Source organism: Acinonyx jubatus, chromosome D3 (genome assembly GCF_027475565.1).
Source record: "Acinonyx jubatus isolate Ajub_Pintada_27869175 chromosome D3, VMU_Ajub_asm_v1.0, whole genome shotgun sequence".
NCBI lineage: Eukaryota > Metazoa > Chordata > Mammalia > Carnivora > Felidae > Acinonyx > Acinonyx jubatus.
In genome coordinates this window covers 35,157,052-35,180,761 of record NC_069392.1, presented here as the reverse complement: position 1 = coordinate 35,180,761, position 23,710 = coordinate 35,157,052, and the positions used below count along the sequence as shown (strand labels likewise).

The following is a 23,710-nucleotide window of genomic DNA, read 5'->3' as shown; positions in this document are numbered from 1 at the left end:
TCCAGACGCTTTATTTCTATTAATACGACTGAGAGCGGAATTAAGTTTGACAAAAATCTACTTCACAGTCTTCATATACATCGTACAGTGATGAAGGTGGTCCAAAATCACGTCTCTAATTACCCACTTGTAAAGTCAAGGATGTACAAGATTGGCTTACATTTATTTTGATTGATATTTGTCTTGTTAATTTAAATTCATTGCTAGGCTTTGTAGATATCTTTTTCCTTTATCCCATTTTATTCATTCACGCGCTGGTTAGTTGTCACCTGTGCATGTGACAAAGATACCTGTGACTCTGTCAACGACATTAATAGACGTGTTGGAGTAGGAGTCAAGGATGTAACCTGTGCCAAGGCTCCAGAAACACGCTTCAGCACCCATGCTGACAAGCAGCCAAAGACTCCGGCCATTCATAGGCTTCTAGTCCATCCAGCCCTCTTGGCATCTGTCCCACATCGCTCTCCTCTTGTCTACAGAGATGTCACAGGCGATGCCGCCTGGTGCCTTGCCAACAGCTGTAAACACTCTGTCTTCCTCCTTTCTAACAACCCAAGAAATAGGATTTGACACTAACAAAGTGAAGGGTGAGCACTGTCTCCTCCTCCCCCCATCCCCGATATCTCAGGACATTCTCTCATGTCTCCTCCATCAACCCAGCTGTGAATTGCTTCTTCATGCATGTTATCAATCATTGAGCTAATATAGAACCTAAAGTTATGGTGGGACCTGACAGAGTTTTTTCAGCTTCAGGAAACAAGGAGACTGCTATTAAAACGTAAGTGTCAGAATTTCAAAGGAGACAAATAAATATCGTCCAAGAAGTGGGTCTTTCCTTCCTGTGTGAGTTACAACTCTTTCTCCAGTGTGGGCATTTGGTCTGCTCTCATTTCTGTGCCTCTGCTGCCTCTGTCCCCGCCATCTTTGATCCTTTCTTCTGCTATGTGCCCTCTTTCTTCTGTCACCTCACCCAGCTTCTCTCCACTCCTTTATTTTTATTTTTATTTATTTTTAATTTTTTTTAATGTTTTTATTTATTTTTGAGACACAGAGAGACAGATCATGAGCAGGGGAGGGACAGAGAGAGAGGGAGACATAGAATCCGAAGCGGGCTCCAGGCTCTGAGCTGTCAGCACAGAGCCCGACGCGGGGCTCGAACTCATGGACTGTGAAATCATGACCTGAGCTGAAGCTGGACAGTTAACCGACTGAGCCACCCAGGTGCCCCAACACTCCTTTATTTTTAAATGTTTATTTATTTTGAGAGAGAGAGAGAGAGAGAGAGAGAGAGAGAAAGAGAGAGAGGGACGGAAGGAGGGAGAGGGAGCAGGGGAGGGGCAGAGAGAGAGGGAGAGAGAGAATCTCAAGCGGGCTCTGGGCTGTCAATGCAGAGCCTGCTGTGGGGCCCGATCTCATGAGCTGTGACTGAGATCTCATGACCTGAGCCGAAATCCAGAGTTGGACACTTAACTGACTGAGCTACCCAGGCACCCCTCTCTACTCTTTTTGACTGTGTTTACACTACAGCACCCCCCACCCTCCTTATTCACAGTTTCAGTTACCTGTAGTCAACTGTGGTCCAGAAACAGATGATCCTCCTCCTGACATACACTGAGGTCAGTAGCAGCCTAATGCTGTGTCACATACCCCTGTCATTCCCCTCTCCTCATCCCATCACGTGGGCATTTTGTCACGTCACAGCCTCACAAGAAGGGTGAGTACGGTACAACATTAGACTGTATTCACGTTTTTACTCCAGTATATTGCTATAATTGTTCTGTTATTAGTCATTGTTGTTAATCTCATACTGTGCCTAATTTATAAGCCAGATTTTATTATGGGTGTGTATGTATGTGTAGGGGAAAGGTAGTGTTTACAGGGTTCAGCACCTACCCGGGTTTCTGGCCTGTGCTGGGTTCTTGGAACACAGCCTCTGGAGATGAGGGGGGATGACTGAATCCGCCCCTGCTTCTCTCCCTTGTACATCTCACTTTTCCTTCTTTTTTACTTGTATTGTTTCCATCTTCACACCTTTGTTCTCCTATTGCTCCCCTGCCTCATTTAGGCTTTTGGGGTCTGTTTTCTGCTCATTTGGTTCATGTTACGTGATGCCTGAATATTTGCCAGACTTCAGGCAGCTGTTCCAGACATTTTCACAGTGGAATTTTCTGCTTGTGTGAAATTACTGATGATGCCACAAATTTAAATGAGATGCATCAATCTGAGTGATTAATCTTAAAGATATTTAAATATTGCCATGCATCCCTAATTCTAAGTATACATTTTAGTAGTTCTACATGCTCTTCAGTTAAATTATCTTAAGCACACTTAATCTTATTTAGTCTGGTTTATTTGTTCCATTTTTAGAAATATCCACTTGTGGATATTGAAGATGTGAATTTCAAGGAATATCGTTGCCTTTTGGAAAGAGGTCAGTATACACTGCACCTCAGAATATTACAGAGAATTTATCATTCTTGAAAATATTAAAAATGGGATTCATTTTAATTTTACAATGCTATCTAGGAAGAGAGTAACTTAATTTGTACTGTGGAAGGCCTGCAGTACCACAAAAATAAATATGATTTTTTTCTGAATATTTGATCTTTTACCCAAGATAAGTGGAGAGGTTTTTTTCCCCCCTACTTTATACTGTTTTGGAAATATTGTAAGAAAAGATCAGGGATTCAGGCCTGTTTGATCTGTTTGTAATATCTGAAAGGAGATAGAAAATAGCTTGATTTTAGGAGCCATTTGAACTCACTCTCATTAAAAAACAATTCTTGTAAATAGATATTAACTCTCTGTAAAGCCTTTTGTGTTATTTATAAAAAAAAAAACTTTAAATTTTTCATTCTCTTTAAACCTACAATTTTGGGAATAGAGATTGCCTAAACATCATTTATAATAGTGAAATATGTGAATAATTTAAATGTATAGTGATAAAGAAATATATAAATAAATAATAGCTATACCCATAAAGTGGGAAACATTAAAAGGCATGTTTTTGAAGCCGTCTAAGGGTGTAAAAAAGTCTGTAGATATCACAGAGATAAACCACACACATATGACCACCATTTCGTATTTTATTTGATTAAAATAATGTGTCAGAAAAAGTAAACTAAAATACCCTGAAATATGTACAATATTTATCTTTAAGTGATCAGATTATCTACAGTTTTTAAATGTCTGGTTTTTTTTTATTTTTTGTATTTAAAAACGTTTCTGTAGTAAGCATTAGGTTTTATTTTTATTTTTTTAAAGCTATCTTTGATTTTTTAAAATATTTATTGTCAAATTGGCTTACATACCACACCCAGTGCTTGTCCCAACAAGTGCCCTCTTCAGTGCCCATCATCCATTATCCCCTCTCCCCCCAAAATAGTTACAAATATTAGATTTTAAAAATCCATTTCTCTTTTTATCATCTTTAAGAATATTATTTTTAGATCCCACACATGAGTGAAATCATATGGTACTTGTCTTTCTCTATCTGACTTATTTCACTTAGCATAATACCCTCTAGGTCTGTCCATGCTATTGCAAATGCCTTGCCCTTTTTTAATCGGATTGTTTGTTTCTTGTTGTTGCTGTTGGGTTAAAGCACTTCTTTACATATTCAAGATCTCAATCCCTATCTTATGTATGACTTGTAAATATTTTCTCCCATTCCATATTGTTTTAATCTCTTAATAGTGTCCTTTGACGTACAAAATTTTTTGTTTTTAATTTTGATAAAGTCTAGTTCATTTTTCCTTTTGTTGCCTGTGATTTTGGTATTATATTTAAGAAATCTATTCTGAATCTAACCTCATGAAGTTTCCCCCCCTATGTTTTCTAATAAGATACTTACAGTTTTAGATCTTAATTTTAAGTATTTGATCTATTTAATTTTTGTGTGCAGGGAAAGATACCAGTCCAGCTTTAGTCTTTTGTCTTGTGGATACCCAGTTTTCCTAACACCAATTATTAAGAAAACTATTGTTTCCCCTTTGAGTGGTCTTGGCACCCTTGTTGAAAATCAACTGACTGTATGTGTATGGGTTTGTTTCTGGGCTCTCTATTTCATTGGTCTGTGTCTGTCCTTATGCCAGCGCCACACTATGCTTTTGATTATTGTAGCTTTGTCCTAAGTTTTGAAGTTGAGAAGTGTGAGTCTTTTAACTTATTTTGTTTTGTCTACGGTAATGACTTGTGAATGGAGCTTTTGCTAGCCCCTAAGACCTAAACCTATCTGAAGGATTTGTTTATAGCTCTGACAAATCAGGATGCATGACTATTGTACATCTTTGAAAAGCCACAGGTTTTTTTTTTTTTTTTCATTATCCTGATGGTCACTGTATTCATGCCCTATTGCTTCTCTAACAAATTACCACAGATGTAATGGCTGTATTTATCTTATGGTTCTGGAGGTCAAAAGTCCTAATATAAAGTGATGGCAAGACTGGTTTCTCCTGGAGGGTGAAGAATCTGTTCCCTTTCTTGTGTAGCTTCAGGTTTTGGCTCATGATCCCTTCCTCCATCTTCAAAGCCCATCACTCCAGCCTTTGTTTCTGTGGTCACATTTCCTTCTTCTGCATTCGGCCCTACCTTCCTCCTGCCTTGTAGTTCCATTGGGCCCATCTGGATAATTTAGTATAATAGTCCCATCTCCAGATTCTTATTTTAATTACATCTGCAAACTTCCTTTTCTGATGTGTAGAGAGCATATTCACACATTCTGAGAACTAGGCAGTAGACCTCTTTGGGGACAATTACTCTACCACAGTCATGATGAATGGTCAGTGTTGCTGACTGAGGGACACACAGAATCTCTAAAATATCTTTATTTTCCGTATTGGTCTCCCTTATAAATAAAGACTAGTTGTCCAGTTTTAGGATCTGGGATATAAATCTGTTAGTTTAGCAACCTCATATTTCTATTCTGCCTATGGAACATTTTTTTCCACTGGGGTTATGATTTTTAGAGTCAGCAAATATTTATTGAGTTGTATTTCTCATGCACTCATGTACACGAAATGAATGAGATCTGATTCTTGACCTTGAGGACATTATATTCTGCTAGAAGAGGAAGATGTTACTAAAGTATAATAACACACTGTTTGTCGATTTGATTTCCTAAATGTCTTTAGAATCCTTCCTTCCTCTCTCTCATCCCTCTTTTTGTCATTTGTTACTGTGATTTCTAAACAAAATTACCAATTTCCCTTGACATCAGTTGGGGTCCCACATTCTTTCCTTCAGTCTGTTACTGTACCCGTAGATGTGTTCATGTCACCCCTTTACCTAAAATCTTTCCATTTCTGGCATCAGGATGAACTATAATCCTCAATTCTTTGGTATGGCCTGTGTTGTGCTCATCTTTCTGGCTTCATCACCTGTCATTCCAGCTGCATTTTTTCTAGCTGCACGGGATCAGTTGTACTTCCTCTGTTGTGCCCTGCTCTCTTGGCTGTTGACTTTTGCAAAGCTCTTCTCACTCACTGGGCTCCATTTCTCCTCCTTTCCTTCCTGAGAAACTCCTGTGCATACTCTAGCCTGGCCTCTGGTAGTGCTTTCTAGAATGCTGACCCAGCCTTCACAGCCTTCACCAGTGTGGTTCCCTTTTTCTGAGTTTGCTGTGTTTTGCTGTTCATTGCTCTTTACTAGAATCATTGCCTTGCTTGTCTGTTTTTCTAGCCAGACTGTAAATTCAGTTAGGTAAAGGACTCTTCTTTTAACTCCATGCTCCCCCTATACGATACAGTGCCTGCCTCATAAAAGAGTTTTACTAAGTGTTGGTTGAATGGGTGCTTGGATCCATATACATTTGAAGTATTTAATACAAAATGACCTGCAGATTTGAGCAAGAGAGATGATTTGATATGGATCCTAAGCTAAAATGATTACTAGTTAGCACTTGGTTTCTCCTTGCTATGTACTATTTCTCTTGAAGAAACTAAATCTGTTTCTGTATGATTTCAGGATGTGGGATTCAAAAAGAAAGCCGCTGTCCTGAGAATTCATGTATTAGAGTTGTAAGGTTGTTCGTTTGAAGCTGTTTATATTAAAGAATAAATCTGTGGCGTGAAGACAACTAGGAAGTAAAACTCTTCTCGACATATGTATAAATCCAAAAAGGAGGTTTTCCTAAACTTGAGCGCTCTCAGTATAGCCTTGAATAGCTGTGAGTGATCAATAAGTATATACTTTAAAATTCTTTTGAATGAACCTTCTTTTGAAAGAGGCTTATTCTAGTAGGAAAAGTACTCCAGGGTTACCGTCGAAGTATATTCTGACAAGATTCATGCCACAAGCGAGGAAATAAATAAGTAGATAGCCCTTTTTGTTGCTGTTATTAATAAATACAGATAGGAACTCTGCCTTTCTTTAGGTCTTAATTTTTTTTTTTCAAAACTGGAGATTAGATTTTGTTTGGTTTGGGTTTTGGTTTGGAAAAAGACAAACTGAATTTTATAGAGTTAGTAGATCTAAGGGTAATCCTAGTGGTAGAATGTGATTATTTCTTTGCGAAGAAGGATGGGAGGCTGTATAGAATACAGAGAGGAATGCCTTCCCCCGTTGTATTAATTAATAATGCTAGATCGATTTTATTGTGTTTTGTTTTCCTAACTTCTTGGTGCCCTCCATCAGACCAAATTCAGGGGATTAGTAAAAACCAGGACATGCATAAGACATGTAACATATATATGGAACTTCATATTCTGATTTATAACTTTTTAAGCTATTAACAAAGCTGTTTTGACAGGTAATACGAAAGGTGAGGTTGGTGGAACTCTTCTTCCCCACTCCTGATGTTTCCTTCCCAATGGCAGGAACTGTACCAGTGCAGCACTCTGATGCCTTTTCCCTGCCCAAGCAAGAGCTGCCTGGGAAGGAAGCTGTGAGCATGCAGAGCCCAGCCCCTTCTTTGGGAGCTAACCCCCTGTAGGAGCCCTGTTCTTCCATCCTGTGAGTTTTACAGCAGCACCCAACATACGGGAGGCCTTGTGGTTTTCTAAGGTGGCCTGTGGCTGGGTGAGTGAGTCTGTTTAATTCTGTGCTTCACTATTAGCAAGCCCATTGTTAACTGCACATCAGCCATATTCTGCAATACCAGGTTCATTAGTAATAAAAGTGGTATTTTGACAGCCTGTCCACCTTCCTCCTTGAACTCATCACTCAATTAGTCCAGAATTCGGGTGGGGATGTGTGATGCCAGTCATGAAGCCAGTGTCCTTGTATATATCTTTGGATTCTCACAACTGCCCTGCAAGTGAGTTGTATCATCTTGTTGCAGATGAGGGAAGGGAAGCTCTGAGAAGGTAAATCACTTTAAAGGTAGCCAGGGCACCCTGGTCAGTCTAACTTCCAAATTCATATCCATTAGGGCATACTGCCAAAGAAAAAAATCATAGCTAAAAGCCTTTAAAAGACTTTGCATAATATAAATCACAGAGTAATATAGATGAGTTTTATTATGTGTAGCCTAGCATTTTCATACTCCTACATAAAAACACTTTAATATAGCCTGCAAGTCCCTGAATGCACGGGGGTTTCCTTCCCTCCCCTGTTCCACTGGCTGCCTTAACCTCTTCCAAAGCTTTCATTTCTTTCTAACCATCTCGGGCTTCCTGCATAGTTTCCTCTGATTAGAATGCTTTCTCTCTCCCACCATCCCCCTTTGCCTGGTTAGCTCCTCCTTTCCCTTCACATCTCAGCTCACTTCTTCAGACTGGCCTCCCACAACCACCATATCTAAAGATGGTGATTTCTGCCAGTCATCTGATCTGTCCCTTACCCACCACTGGCCATCATTCGTGATTCTGTATTCATTTCCAGTCTCTTCTACTTCCCTCTAACTAAACTGCTGTGGGCATCACCAGCCACTCTTCTGTCACTCACCACTGTGAGCCTAGTGTCTTCACACAGTTGATAGCACCTGGTTGGCACCCAAAATGAGTTCTGGGTAAACAGATGGACAGAGTGCTTGGCATCATGCTTTAGCTGTGACGTCTGTGCCCACTGTTTTTTACTCAATCTTTGCAAATAACATATTCGAGATAGCCTCTTTCCTGATAATTGTAACTCACTGTTATAGAACTGAAATGCTTGGGGTGCCTGGGTGTCTCAGTCAGTTACACATCCGACTTCAGTTCAGTTCATGATCTCATGGTTCATGAGTTCAGGCCCCACGTTGGGCTATCAGCTGTTAGAACCTGCTTCAGATCTTCTGTCTCTTTCTCTGCACCTCCCTAGCTCGTGCTCTCAGTCTCTTTCAAAAATAAATAAAAACATTAAAAAAAAAAGAACTGAAATACTGTAGCCTTCTTTTGAAGCTTTAAACTATAGGAAGCATAGAATGGATTTCCAAAGGTGCGTAACTAAAGACGTGCTTAATGTGCTGGGGGTTGGTGTAAGACAAGGTTGGTGCACTAAGGGAACATGCTTTATGTGGTTTTGAGACTATGGGATAAAGGGAGAAGCTTGTCTTGTAGCACTCAGGTAATATTAAGCATGTATTTGTTTTTTGTATGTCCTTGAAGAACATAATAAAGCTTAGAATAGTCCATCAGACCTGTTCGGTAAGCAATATGCTAATACCTACTTATGTTTTTAATGTCCTTCTTAATAAATTGTTTATTTGTTCGTGTATAAAATGAGGGCAGCAATAGGGTGGTGTGTGAATTAATTTCATTTTCTAGCCAAGCATAAAAACATAGGATAAAGTGTTATGTAAAGTCCAAGTGGTGATCGTTTGGGAGTGAAACAAAGAATTTTTCCATATGCATTCTTTTTCTCCTCCTGGTGACTTCATTCAACATAATTAATATCTTGAAGGGGCAAATGTAAGACATCTCTGCACACTTCATTTTGCATCCCTCAATCTCAAAAGTGTTGACCATGGCAGAATTTCAGTTTTCTGGCCAGCTGTTTTCCTGGAATTAGGGCCCATGGGTAATAAACAACTAAACCAAGATCCACATGGAAATAACATGGATAATATGCTATCAGGTGTCTTTGTGTTTCCATATGACAGCTGATATTGTTTCTTTTTGTCCCTCCTCCCCCAATTACACAGGGCATCGATGTACGAGATGCTCCTCTCAAGGAAATAAAGGTGACTAGTTCCCGGCGATTCATAGCTTCATTTAATGTTGTGAATACAACAAAACGGGACGCTGGAAAGTATCGCTGCATGATTCGCACCGAAGGAGGTGTTGGAATATCAAACTATGCAGAATTGGTAGTTAAAGGTATTTAACGTCTTTTTATATCCCTGAATAGTCTATTAAAATAGACATGTCAGATGGTTGTGAGTTCATTATTTGTTTAAAGCTCAAACTTCTCCTTGTCTGTTTCCAAACAGTAGCTTGGTGACAGGTTACATTGATGGATTGCATTTTAAGTACAAATTTTGCACGTGCACAATATTTTTGAAAAATGCATTTTATTTATGTTGGTTTAGTTGCATACAAAGCAGAGACTGTGCTCTTGGCAAGTTCTTCTGCCGACTCTGTATACAGAGATTACAACCTATAAATTTTTTTTTAAGGAATGAAATTTTTTTTACTGATAGAAAATCACTTAAAATGCAAATATTCACCAGCCAGCATGTTTATGATAGCAGGGTGGTTAATAAAATGAAGCAATGCCAGTATAAAAATGCTCAGTCATATCACACAAGCCATATTGATAATACTGAGTTAACATTCATAATGTTGCAGTTATGTTCCATTACTATATTTTGCATGACTGAAAAATTGAGTCATTATATTCAGGAAAGGGCAGTCTGAGGGGGGGGAAAGAGGGGAAATAAGTTTCTTCTGCTGGTCTAATGCTTTTTTCGTGGGCTGGGGAGTTTATGATATTAAAGTTGCTGGGGCTGTTCTTGGTCTCAGACAGAATAATTTGGAGTTCTAGAGGTACTACAAGACATTTTTTAAGATAATTTCTGGCTGGCCATTGCTGTTTTGTCCTAGGAGAACAGAATGATGCCCGCTTTTGACATTTTTTCCCCTGCATTTGTTAAATATGAAACATAAAACTGATCTCTTTTGGATGGGTTAGTACTTTTTATCAGCAAATTTCTCTGCGCAAGTGGTTTTAAAGACTATAGGGTTCAAACCCCAGAACTAGCTATGCGGGCATGGGCCAGTGGCTTACCCTCTCTGTGTTTCTGTTGCCTCATGTATAAAATAGACATCAATAATGTCACCTGCATCATATGGCGATTAGGAAGGTCAAGTGCAAAAAGCATATGAATGGCACTTAGAACAGGTACATAGTGAGAAGCCAGCACCTGTTAGGGCCTTGACGGGGAGGAGGAGGAGGGCAAGGTGATTCTTACCCTCTGCTCCTGTATGTCAGTGATGCATGTTTAGAGATGCTTGTCATTACCACCTTTCTGAATTTTAAAACATATAAATGTCTGCCCAGCTATTCTCTCCCCCCCCCCACCACACCCATATTGAATGAAAATCTCTGGGGACATAGCCTCTGTTATAAAATCTGTGCGTGATTTTGGCATATGCTTCTGTTGTAAAATCACTGCTGCCAATATTAGTCACTCCTGGCTTATGAGAGAAATGTTTATTGGCGAGGCTCCCCCCAGGCAGTATTAATCTGCAGCAACGACTAATGTTCTGCACATCGAAATATCTACTCCACTAATATATTTTGCCATGTCAGATTCTTACGAATTTTGGTTTATGGTGAAACTTTGGCTGACCTGGCTAGTATTTGAGTTTAAGTTTATTTTATTTATTTATTTGTTTGTATGTTTATTTATTTATTTGAATGTCTATTTATTTTGGGGAGAGAGAGAGAGAGAGACAGCACGAGTGGGGGAAGGGCAGAGAGAGAGGAAGACCGGACCCAAAGCAGGCTCCAGGCTCTGCTCTGACAACAGAGAGCCCGATGCGGGGCTTGAAATCACAAACCATGAGATCGTGACCTGAGCCAAAGTCAGACATTTAACCAACCGAGTCACCCAGGCCACCCTGAGTTTAGGCTTAATAGCTTTAAGAAAACAAATTCTTCAGAGTAATGCACACCCTACTTTGTAGAAGGCTCTTTGAGAAGCGAGGAGTCACAATGTAGAAATGGACACCATTTACCAACAAATCCAGTAAAGCAGCAGCCTCAGTGTTCCATGGCTGAGCTCTTTATCATCATTATTATTACTTAATGTTCATCTGGGCTTAGCTCTTTGTGACTATGTTCCGTTTTCTTATTGACAGTTGCTGCAGCGTTTCACTATGACCAGCCATGTTCTTGAGGCATCTGCTTTATCAACAGTATAACATAAATCTAGTAACCTCGCTAAAAATTGCCCCTGTGGAAAAGTTCATTTGTTTGGTGGCATAAGTAAATCATAAATTTCTAGTCTTCCATAGCAAACATGAACACAAAAAATGAATGGGTTCTTATTCATATTGATGCAGCACATTTTCCTGTCAGGACGAGGAGCAGTAGCTTGGCTCATTGTGATAAAAATGTCCAGGCACCTCTTTCTGTCTCTGCACACAGTCAAAGCCAGGGATTATTGGCTTGCAGTTGTGGCTCAAATCTGAAATTGACTTTTCCTCCATTTGTAATTTTTTAAATGTTTATGTTTCTATTTTGAGAGAGAGAGAGAGAGAGAGAGAGAGAGAGAGAGAGAGAGAAAGAGGCGCACATGAGTGGGGTAGGGGCAGAGAGAGAGAGAGAGAGAGAGAGAGAGAATCCTAGGCAGCCTCCGCACTGTCAGCACAGAGCCCAACACAGGGCTCAGTCCCATGAACCATGAGATCATGACCTGAGCTGAAATCAAGACTAATCAAGAGCTGGACGCTTACCCAATTGAGCCACCTAGTTGCCCCTCCATTTATAATTTTACAGCCATATTTTTCATATATTTTATTTTTTAATGAGATAACATGCTGAATTTTACTAGCATGTTACACTTAATAAAGTATTCACTTGAGATAATTACTTTGAAATAATGCAATGACATTTTTAGGCCACCAGTATATAATTTAACTTTTTTATATGCCTGTAGTATTTGGAGTAGTGATTTCCTAAAAATGGGAAAAACTAAACTCCATAGAGTTCGTAACTTACTTACTTTCTTTCTTTCTTTCTTTCTTTCTTTCTTTCTTTCTTTCTTTCTTTCTTTCTTTCTTTTCTTCTCTCTCTCTCTCTGTCTCTCTTTCTCTCTCTTAATTTTTTTTGAGTTTGTAACTTTCTTGAGATCATGCACTGATTTGGCACCAACCCCCCCAAATGAAACCCAAGTCATTTTTTATCTTCTTTCCTATCTTATTCATGCCTGCCACTGCTTTTGAAATCTGGAACATGAAAAAGAAATATTTAATAGAGTCTCCATAATTTGTGTGTATGCATCTATACCAATATTATTTAATTATGTGAGAGATATATTAGGGATTCACATGCATATCTATTAGCTGTATGTTTATGTATCTGTATGTGCATAAATTCTTTCATTGCTGGCTTGGTTCGAAATTACAGTTGACCCTTGAACAATCAAGAGTTAGAGGCACGGACCCCTGCATAGTTGAAAATCTACATACAACTTTTGACTTCCCAGAAACTTAACCAATAGCCTGTTGTTGACTGGAAGCCTTACCCATAACATAAACAGTCAATTAACACACATTTCGTATATGTATTATATCTGTATTCTTACAATAAAGTAACCTAGAGAAAAGAAAATGTTATTAAGAAAATCACAAGGAAGAGAAAATACATTTACAGGATTGGAAAAAGTCCGCATATAAGTGGGCTTATGCAGTTCACACTGTGTTCGTCAAGGCTCAACTCTTTTGATCATAATTTTCACTGTCAATTGGTCACGTATTTTAAATTGCTTTTTATCACTTGGTATAGATTGAATTCCTTCCTCCCTCCCTCCCTTTCTCCTTTCCTTCCTTCCTTCCCTTTGGGGAAATGTATTCAAAATTTATATATTGACTTATTCTGGGACTGATTCTTCCAGCAAACCCACAAGTATTTTGGGATGTCTGTTGCAATTGTTTGCAGGTTCTAGTTGAATCTTTCATTTGATTTCACATATTTGGTACTTTTCTTCATGGGGAATTAATAGAGAAAATATTCTCAGGTCAAACAAGCACTAAAGTTTTGTCTATTTTAGGACACTATTAATAATATCCTAAACGAATGGGTGTGCTCAACTAACCTTCGTGGCCTTGCCCCTGAGTTGTAGTTTGAATGGCAGCTCAGCAACCCTTGCTAGCATTTGTGACTTCAAAATAATTAACTGCTCTTTCAGCCTGGCTACATCACTGCCTTAGGATATACTATAAAAGGCCCATTTCATGTCTCGGTTCAAGGAATCGCCTAATGATATAAATTGATGTTAAATCACGATGAGTTGAGTAAGAACTGTTTAAAGAAATGAAGAGCTAGCACAAAGTTGTAGTTTATGAACAATAGGAACATAGTTTAGTAAGTTTACATGAATTTTATAGTCCTCCAAATACGATTCATCCTTTAGTGTCTATTTTGACTCGGTGTAATGAGATTTCCCAGGTATTTTAGAAAGCCGATATGACTCATCATACTCCATCCACCAAAGAGAACTGATGTTGCTGTTTATATTAGATTAGTTTAGGCATCTACCAGGTGTCATCTCAAGGGCCAAGGTCAGGTGGTCCTGGCTGCCCTGAGATCCCTTTCAGCAGGAAATACCATCATGGTCAATTGGCTGTGTCTGCTGTTGGAGATGACAGAATTTGCATCATTCAAGCTAGCATAAGCCAGTAGTGGAATATAGCAGACTTTATTTTTTGTGCACTCATGAGCTAAATGAGGAGTTGAAATATACACACTCACACACACACACATACACACAGGCACAAACCACCTGTGGAAACATTCTTGAAAACAAAATTAGATCTTACATTTCTTCTTGGATAGAGATTCACTAAGATAGAAATACATTATTTTGTGCATTACCTCCTTTCTCAGTATCATGTGTGGCACCACTTCTAGTGACATTGGGCACAGAGGATGCCTTCATTTGGTGCCTGGCAAGCCACTCAACCAGCACCTCACTAATAAACTCGGAATGCTATTAAAAAAAAAATTACCTACTTCTCCCTTTTTAGACAATGATCTAGAAAGAGTCCATCTCTGATTTTAAAGAATGAACGAGATTTTTTTTTGGCTTTAAAGAGTATTAACTATTGATTGCCTAGAATTTTTACCAAATTGAGCACAGCTTGCACTTTGCCTTAGAGCTTTTCTTTCTACTCTCTGCTTGAATCAGACTCATTCCTGAAGGTTCCTTGAACAGCAGCAGTGGCAGGCAGGCTTTACTGCCCAGACTTCTTACTCCTCCTGTGGCTGAATGAGTCCATTGTGGTGGATTTTTGGGAAACAGGTCACCCTGGAAATGCATTTATGCCGAGATAAACTATAATTTCGGCCGTGTTTTCAAACTGATGATATCTTTGGGATATAAATATAGGGAAACTGAATTTAATATTCTAGATAACTGGCACCTTTGATGATTTCAAAGACATTCTCAGTAAGGAAGTTGGCAGTAGAGTGCCTCATGGAGCTTAAGTACTACCACTGAGAGAGCTTTTTAGCAAGTTACTTTTAGTGGGGAAAAAAATCCTTTGGCACCTTTGTAGGTGTGTGAGAAAAATGAGTTGTGTCCTAAAACAACCTGGGGGTATACCTCCTTGAGCGATCTTAGGTTTTAAAGATGGTTTACTTCACAAATTGGAACATTATGAAAAGCTGCACCAGTACACTTCTTAAAAATAACCTAAACCAAACTATTCTCATCAGTTCACTCCCGAAGTATTCATGGCTTCTGTACGTTAATACATGATGCACGTTTAGCTATTTGAAGTTTTTTTAAGCTTATTTATTTTGAGTGAGAGAGAGAGCAAGCGGGGGAGGGACAGAGGACAGGGAGAGAGAGAATCCCAAGCAGGTTCCACGCTGTCAGCGCAGAGCTCGACAGGGGGCTCCATCTTACAAAGGGTGAGGTCATGATCTGAGCCGAAACCAAGAGCCATGGGCTCAAGCGACTGAGCCGGCCAGGCGCCGCACACATTTAGCTCTTTTAAAACCGAAGAGCCAAGTGTCTGAAAGATAGCTCTGTGGTTTGCCTTTCAGAACCACCTGTTCCCATCGCTCCTCCCCAGCTCGCCTCCGTGGGGGCAACCTACCTGTGGATCCAACTCAATGCCAACTCCATCAATGGGGACGGGCCCATTGTTGCCCGAGAGGTGGAATACTGCACGGCAAGCGGGAGCTGGAATGACCGGCAGCCAGTGGATTCCACGAGTTACAAAATCGGGCACCTGGACCCGGATACCGAGTATGAGATCAGCGTGCTGCTCACCAGACCCGGGGAGGGCGGCACTGGGTCTCCTGGGCCAGCTCTCCGGACAAGAACAAAGTGTGCCGGTGAGTAAGGGAGACCTGGGACTCCTTGTTACTGCCTTTCTGGTGTTGACCTACAGCACGGTGTTTATCAGGTATTAACCTGCTCCCCAGCTCTGTCAGCATCCTCCGCAGGGACAAATAATTCCCTTTGCCCGGGAACAGTAACCCAACAGGACTTTGGGACCTCAAGGCTTGGTATTTCCAGGCAGCCTTCACCTCCTTTCTTTCCTTTTCCCTATTTTTTTTTTATTTACACCTTCCTGTATCATCTAGTTTGTATAGGCATTCTCCCTAAGGTTGACGTAAACTGTCTGCTTTGATGATGTCTGCTCATAGGTCACATCCTCTCACCCTGGCCCCCTTGTTTTATGTTTACAGTTAATGCGCTTTTAGCCTGGAGGGGCACCGGAATAATAGATTCCATCTTAGTGATAGCTTTAAAGCTGTGTTTTTATTGATGGATATTTAATGGAGGGGCTGCTTGCCAATGACGTGGGGCCCATTTGTAAAATAAGCAAGGGTGATTTGTGGGCTGCGTGCACTCTTCAAGTTTAGATTATAAAGTTCTAATTGACTGTGCCGAGCCCATTCTGCAGCTTAACTAAAGTGGGGTTGATGGAGGGAGAGATGTAGAGTCTTAGAAAAATCAAAACCCGAAGAAAGCTCCCATGAGAAGGTGTAGTGCTTTCTGTGTGGCTACTTTCTGCCAGGGAAGGGGAGAGAAATAATACATGGGGATACTCAAGTGTTCTTTCCTCATTTAGATGAAGAATCCCTATATTGAACTGTGGGTTGTGGTGAGGAAATGCAATAAATTTTTATGGAATTAATTGAGTCCTCAGATAACATTCTTTAAGTAGACACATCAGTATGTTTCGTTTCTTTTTTTAACTTTTGAAGGTACTCAGAGCACAGTCTGACCCTGGCTGGTAGGAGAAATGATTAAATCTGAACAGGTGTAGATGTTTCAGTATTTTTTCTTTATACTGTGGAGTGGGTACTGTTTCCACAAGTTCAGAACTTTATGGAAGAATTCTGTATTTGTGTTGTTGTTGTGGTTTTTTAAAATTTCATTAGAAAAGGGAACAGCTACTTCCCCCCCCCCCCCCGGGATACATGATGGGCCTGTTCTAGCCAACTGAGTGTCCCCCATCGGGTGCTCAAGCCACCTGCCATGCAGAGTCTCTGGAGTAAACAGCAGTTCTGGACGGGCCCTTCACACAGCCCTGGCTGATGGCTCCAAGGAGAAAGGAGTTTGAAAACCCATTCTCTTCCTCACTTCTCCAAATGATGGCGTCTCCTCTTTTTAGTTGAATAAAACTGCCCTTCTTTTTTTTGTGAAACAATTTCTTGTATTGTCTTATCATCTGTTGCAGGGCAACCAGTGGCCATGTATAACACTGTCTATATCATTTCGCAGTAGAGGCATTGCTCTCAAATCTGTTATTGATTTGAGAACTGCCTTGTGAAGTCTGCAGGGCAGATACTGTCACCCCCTTTTACGGGTGGGGAAATGGGAGCCCACAAGGACCCGCTCCCCTCCAAGCATGCTCCTCCGTTCGCAGTACGTTTAGTATGATTTCACCTCAGTGTGATTTTAAGGAATCCTATTTTGAGCATGGCAATATATAGTCTCCCTCTCTGTCCAAAATAAAGGGTAGAATTCCATTGTCTAGACCGGAGAGATGATACCATCTGTTCCATTCTCGTCACTGACAACCCCGCCTACGTAATGTTTCCAGTCCTGTTCTTCCTTCCAGATTTTGTCTTTTCTCTTGGTTTTCTGCCTGTTTCAGCTATTGACACAATTGTTCTGTACATTTCCCCTGAATATAATGCTTGTATTTTTTTTTTTTACTGCTGCCTGATGTGTACATGTATAACTCTCAAAGAGACGGCGTGCCTTTTAGAACACCTTGTCAGTCCTTTTGAAGAGATTAAAACCAATTTTGAATTGATATGTGCATGCCAACACTCTGCCTTAAAAGGTTTTAAACCTCACTTAAGCAAGGAAGCCTGATGATAAAGCATGCTTTTTCATCTTACTGTTTGCAACCTCAGGTTCAACTACTCTGTCAATGTCATGTGCTGGTGTTGAACATGGTTGAAAGACCTGTAGTTGGACAAGTCGGTCTTGGGAAATAGAAGTATGTTAGGTCAGAGAGTCAAAGCTAGAAATGAGAGGGGGAGGCATGATAGGTGGGCGAGGAAAGTGAAGTCCAATTTCTCTTTACTGTATGAAGAAATACAGGTTCACCCTTTCTTGACCTGAGGCTTTTGAGAAAATGGGAAGAAAAGGCTGGTGGCCGTGGCTGATAAGCAGTGGGATGTCGTGGAAGGCAGGACTGAGTTACAAGGCAGGATACAGGTGCTGCAGACTATAGACTGAAAAGTGTGGTACGGTCCCAGACTGTCACTCGGATGGTTTGTGGGCATTTGGGGCTCCCAAGGAGCGAGTCATGGAGCTTATAAGCGGGGGTGGGGTGGGGAGGCTTTAAGCGTGCCACCAAGTAGATGGAAAATGTCCGTGGCCGGGCTTGAACACGAACACTGAATGAATCTGATAGGGTGATGTGTGGTAGGAATAGTTGCACATTTCATCCTGTATGGTTTAAATCCCAACAGTACTACTGTAGAATTAGAGTAATAAAATTTAGCAGCAGAATATACAAAAAAAGAGATTGAGGACTTGGATTAAATGTGTGGGAATCCATAATATGACCCATACCACTCTATAATGCTATTTCCTCAGCCCTATCCCCCACCAAAAACAAAACAAAACAAAACCTACTATAATTTTAGGTTGCATTAAGAAAGCCAAACACCCATGTTGAAGGAGGTGATATCTTAACGTACCGGTGCTAGGTTGCCTCACTGTAATTATCACACTTATTTCTGATCCCTGAGTTTTAAGCAAGAGAGCACGAAATGGACTGTACTCCAGGGATAGCACCCAGGTTAGGAAAGTTTCTGGAACCTTGCTCTACCAATGAGGAATGATGGAAAGAATTTAGAAAGGTGGTGGAGAAGAACAGAGGGCCTGTGCAAATTTGACAAGAACTGAATCATGAATGGTGAGTTTGCAACGGCTGATCCCTTCAAGCAGAACCTGACATTGTAGAAGGTGATTTCTGTATTCAGAAAAGGATTGAACTGGTTGACCCTGCAGATCTCTTCAACATGAAGATTCTGTGATTCTTGCATTGTTCTCTTTCTAATGAGATGGTCCATCGTATGTTTTTATCCTGAAAGTCTTTGACTTTCACTTTTATTTTATCTGTGTCCAGATATTCCCTTCTCATGCTTGTCAAGTCCTGTTCTGCAGACTAGTGGAGGTCTGTGATGACATTTACAAAAATCTAAGCTCAAAGGGGGAAAATACTGCATTTTTAGCACTGCTAAGTAAATTAAATTTGAAGAGATGACTCTTATTTTGAGATACGGCACCTGGTTTTTGTGTTAAAATATCCTTTTTATGAAATGATAATGCTGGAAGTTACTCAAGCCATAGTTAGTAGTCGAAAATGGAGGCTCTGGGACCAGGCTGCCAGGGTTTGAGTTCTGGCTCTGCCCGGAGCTATACACGTGACCGTGGGAAAACTGCTTACCTTCTGTGCACTTTCAATGCCTTATCCATCAAATGGGGATGATAATAAAAATATATATCTTGGGGGTGCCTGGGTGGCTCAGTCGGTTAAGCGTCCGACTTCAGCTCAGGTCATGATCTCACAGCCTGTAAGTTCGAGCCCCGCATCAGGCTCTGTGCTGACAGTTTCTGATTCTGTGTATCCCTGTCTCTCTGCCCTTCCCCTGCTCATGCTCAGTCTCTCTCTCTCAAAAAATATATAAACATTAAAAAAATTTTTAAATATATATCTTGTAGTATGGCCATGAAGCCTTCACGAGCTAATGTGTCTAAGGTATCTAGAGTAGAAGCTTACATATAGCAAATGGTCAATAAAAGTCAACTGCCATTTAAAATAAAAGTCTTTAAACATTTCTAATCAAAATAATTAGATGTTAACAACCTGATTTTGTTGCCCTGGATGTTTTACAAATAATTACTTACCTGGTAAATTGAAAATCTGAGGACCCGTTTTATATAACGGGCTCATAGAATTCTCAGCCTTAGAGCACTGCGTTCATGACAAACGTCATTTCTCTCATTTCTTCTATGAAATCTGTTTCTTTTGGACAAGTTTTCAGTTTTCATTTCTGTGCCACACCACTGAGACCTGTCCTGTCGTGTTTTGGTGACACCCATGAAAATGTATTTGACTTCTTGCATTAAAACGGCAAGATCGGTATTTATTGTCCTTCTCTGGGCAATGGAATTGATTTTCATGTGCGGCTAGTAGACACAATCTCATTACCTGGTCAGATTTCTTTCAAGAATTGTAGCACGCTTCTAGAGCTCTTGCTCCTTGTGTTTCTCAGAATTATTTTCAAATATATGCACAGGCTCTGTGCGTGTGACCTCGATCAAATCACTTAGCTTCTCTGGTTCTGTCTCCTTATCTTTAAATAAGGGCCATGACACCTGCTCTGACTGTATCAGAGGTGTTTATGAAAATCAGGTTAGATCTTATCTGTAAAGGTATTTTACAAATGATAAATATATTCTGCTTATACAGTGTAGGGTATTTTTAAAAAAATGATTACGATAAGGAGCAAGTTTCAAGATTTATACACATACCCACGTATCTTCCAGTTTTGCTGTTCAGCTATAGTTGGGTAACCTCGGAGAATTGAAATTACTTCAGTATATCCAGTTAAGCAAAATATAATTTAGTTTGTGTTTTCTACTATCTCTTGTATTCTTATAATTATGTACAGCTAGATCCCATAAGCCATTAATTGGTAGCTCCTTGAAAAAGAGAAATGGGAGATGCTGTTAGATTAATTTTCACAGTGGACTTTTTATGTTTTATTTTGGAATCTTGATTTTATGTATCCTGGTTATTGTTTAACTGTGGCTGAGTGACTTGCTAATAGCTGGCCCCAGGAGTTAAAGAAGGATGGTGGTAAACTAATGACCTAACAATTAAGATCGGTAAGAGTGGGGAAAAAAGCAAAAGGAAAAACAAGCTGAACCGAAATATGTTCTTTAGAATTAACGTAACGAAGCATCTGGAAAAAAGAACGATTGTGCCTTAAAAAAAATGTATTCGTGAAATATTTATTGAACACCCAGATTTGCAAGGCTCTGAGGGTAGAGCAGCTGGACAAGGTCTACCCTCCGAGCTGATCTCTTTGGGGTATGTGAGGGAGGAAATGTGCAGTCAATAAACAAATATATATACATACATATATACTATCGTAAATGCTGCACAGAAAGACAGAGGAGCTAGAGAATGGAGGGAAGCAGGAGATTTTTTTATTAGAGTATCTTTTATTTTTAATTGTGGTAAAATCACATTCCATAAAATTTGCCATCTTAACCATCTCTAAGTGTATGGTTCAATAATGCTGAGTACATTCGATCTCTAGAACTGATTCCTTTTGCAAAACTGAAACTCTGTAGCCATACAAATTCCCCAACCCCTGTCGCCAGGCCTCACCAACTACCACTCTACTTCCTACCTCCATGAATGTAACTACTAGGTGCCTCACGTAAGTGGAATCATGTAAAATTTGCCCTTTTGTTACTGGCTTATTCCATTGGCGTTATGTCCTTAAGGTCCATTCATATTATAGCATGTGTGATTGGACCTTTTTAATTAACCTGATAATTGTATTGTTTATACTTAGTTTATGTGACTTTTTGTAAACTATTTTGAGACTTTAAGCACCAACTTGGGCTTTTAATGAAATTCATAATGCTCAGTGTATTAATTTTTTAATGTTTATTTTTTTGAGAGAGAGACCAAGCATGAGTGGGGAAGGACAGAGAGAGAGAGGGAGAGACACACATGAAGCAGGCTCCAGGCTCTGAGCTGTCAGCACAGAGCCCATCGTGGGGCTCGAACCCATGAACCACAAGATCATGACCTGAGTGCTCAATGTATTAAAAAACACTTCATCTTTATGACTCATGGAAGCCTTGCCTACTAAAGCAGGTAGTACTGTTGTGCTTCCAGAGAGTCAAAGTACAAATAAGTACTCTAGAAGTACTGTCGCAGATGGTACAGCCGTCCTGTCAGCCGTTGACCTTCTGTTTGTCAAGAATAGAGTGATACAAGAAATTTTAGATTGTTTTTTACAATGTACCATTCTTTTAAACTAGTAAAGGTGGGTACCTTTTATGCCTCTTTGCATAGAGGTGTATATTTGTTCTGTGTATACCTCATTGGAACCTTTACATCATTGTAATAGAAACTTCAGAGTGCCTGGGTGGCTCAGTCTGTTGAGTGTCCCACTTCGGCTCAGGTAATGATCTCACAGTTTGTGAGTTCGAGCACTGAATTGGGCTCTCCGCTGTCAGCATGGAGCCCACTTGGGATCTTCTGTCTTCCTCTCTCTCTCTCTCTCTCTGCCTCTTCCCTGCTTGCTTGCTCTCTCTCTCTCAAAAATAAATAAACTTTAAAAAAAAAAAGAAACTCCAAACATATGTTACATTAAAATTTCTTTTTGGTCTGCTCAGTTACTTCCATAACATGTAATTAAAGCCCTCTTATCTTCAGTGACACGAGACGTGGGCCATGTTTCCCATGTGCTTTTGGGTCCCTACCCCTTCAGATACTCTATGGTCTGGGACAGATTGAGTTTGTGCCCAACCCACTGTGGAATATTTTCATGTATCTCCTGTTCTTTGTGACAGCAGTTGTTCTGTTGCATGAGAACAAATATATTTGTGTATATTGTTCTCGTGTGTCCTTGCCATGGGCTTTGATGAACACATGTATACGTGAGCAAGGGCTCAGAGGCCCTGACCATGGAAATGCTCTGTGGAACTACAGGGCTGGAGTTTCATGTGGTTTTTCAACACACACCCTGAGGACGTCTCTTAGTGTACTTTTATAGTAGTACCTTCTGTCCTCCCTGCTCTTGTCTAAATCTCACGAGATTTTGGTTAATATTGGTTTTGAAATGTTAATCCCCGGGTTTGCTAAATGTGACACTGGAGAGAGTGGTTTTATTTTTATTCATTTTTAATTTTTTCAAAGTTTATTTATTTTGAGAGCAGGGGAGGGTCAGAGAGAGAGGGAGAGAGAGAGTATCTCAAGCAGTCTCCATACTGTCAGTGCAGAGCCTGATGCAGGGCTTGAACTCATAAACCATGAGATGACCTGAACCAAAATCAAGAGTCAGACGCTTAACTGAGCCACCAGGCACCCCAAGACTGGTTTTAAATACACCTGAATGAGATTCACATATGGGAAAAGAGGAGTGATAGCTTCTCAGCAAGCGGGCCTTACATGATGCCCAGACTGTGTGATACTTGCATTCCACTGAAGGCCAGCATCTCTGTGTCTTAGTTCTACTTGTGGGAGAAAAAGAATCATTCTGGTTGCAGTGGGGCTGATCTGAAATTATACCCTGCCAAGGGTTGCCTGGGTGACTCAGTTGGTTAAGCGTTGACACTTGATTTCAGCTCAGGTCCTGATCTCACCTCACGGCTCATGAGTTCGAGCTCCACAATGGGCTAGTGTGGAGCCTGCTTGAGATTTTCTCTCTGTCCCTCCTCTGCTTGTGCTCTCTCTCAATAATAATAATAATACCCCTGCCAAAACCTGATTTGTTTTCTTCCTGTATCAAGGATAGCCTAATTTGTCTTTTCCGTACAAAACTGTCACAAATATGAATTTGGACTTACACGGTTGACCCATGGGCCCTTATGAGCAGGAGGGAGCCTCTCTAAGATCTAACAATGGCTGCTATTCATGGGAAATACAGGCCAGAGACCTCACTGAATGGAACATAATTTATTTTTAATTTAAGTTTATTTACTAGGGGAAAAAGTAGTGTTCTAGTTCTACTTCTGAAACAGCTCTGCCAAAGGGCATCATGTTTTTAATGCATTTCCAACACATGAAACCATTAAGAACCTTTTTTAATTATAAACATTAAAAGGGCATACGAAGTAGTTTCCCTATGAGGCTCTAGATATAAATACATTGCATTAAGTAGCATCCTTGCATTTGGGCAGAGGACAGACTCATCGTGGCAATGCTGCATCTTCTTTTTTTTTTAATTATAATATAATCAGCAGGTGTGTACAGGTCTTTATGCCCAGAGGCTGCATAGTAACCTCCACCTCAGATCCTGCTGCCTTTAAAGACTGGGTCAGCACTTTCCCTGTGTGTGAACCCACGGGCATGTGGCATCGCCACCCAGGCACCCCTCTTTCACCTTAAAGTCT

The 23,710-nt window shown here is 40.2% G+C and overlaps 1 protein-coding gene across 6 annotated transcripts in view; it reads left to right on the top strand.

Annotated features, from left to right (window-relative positions):
* Window positions 1-23,710, top strand: part of PTPRM (protein tyrosine phosphatase receptor type M) — a 787,775-nt gene that overhangs the window by 361,608 nt on the left and 402,457 nt on the right. For 5 of the 6 annotated variants that reach the window (XM_027068512.2, XM_027068514.2, XM_053205687.1 and 2 more), the window contains exons 6-7: window positions 9,062-9,236; window positions 15,136-15,429. In XM_027068512.2, the coding sequence (XP_026924313.1) occupies window positions 9,062-9,236; window positions 15,136-15,429 (469 nt within the window). Of the gene's footprint in view, window positions 1-6,090; window positions 7,018-9,061; window positions 9,237-15,135; window positions 15,430-23,710 lie in introns of those variants that run through there. The other variant, XM_053205689.1, reaches the window with a different exon arrangement.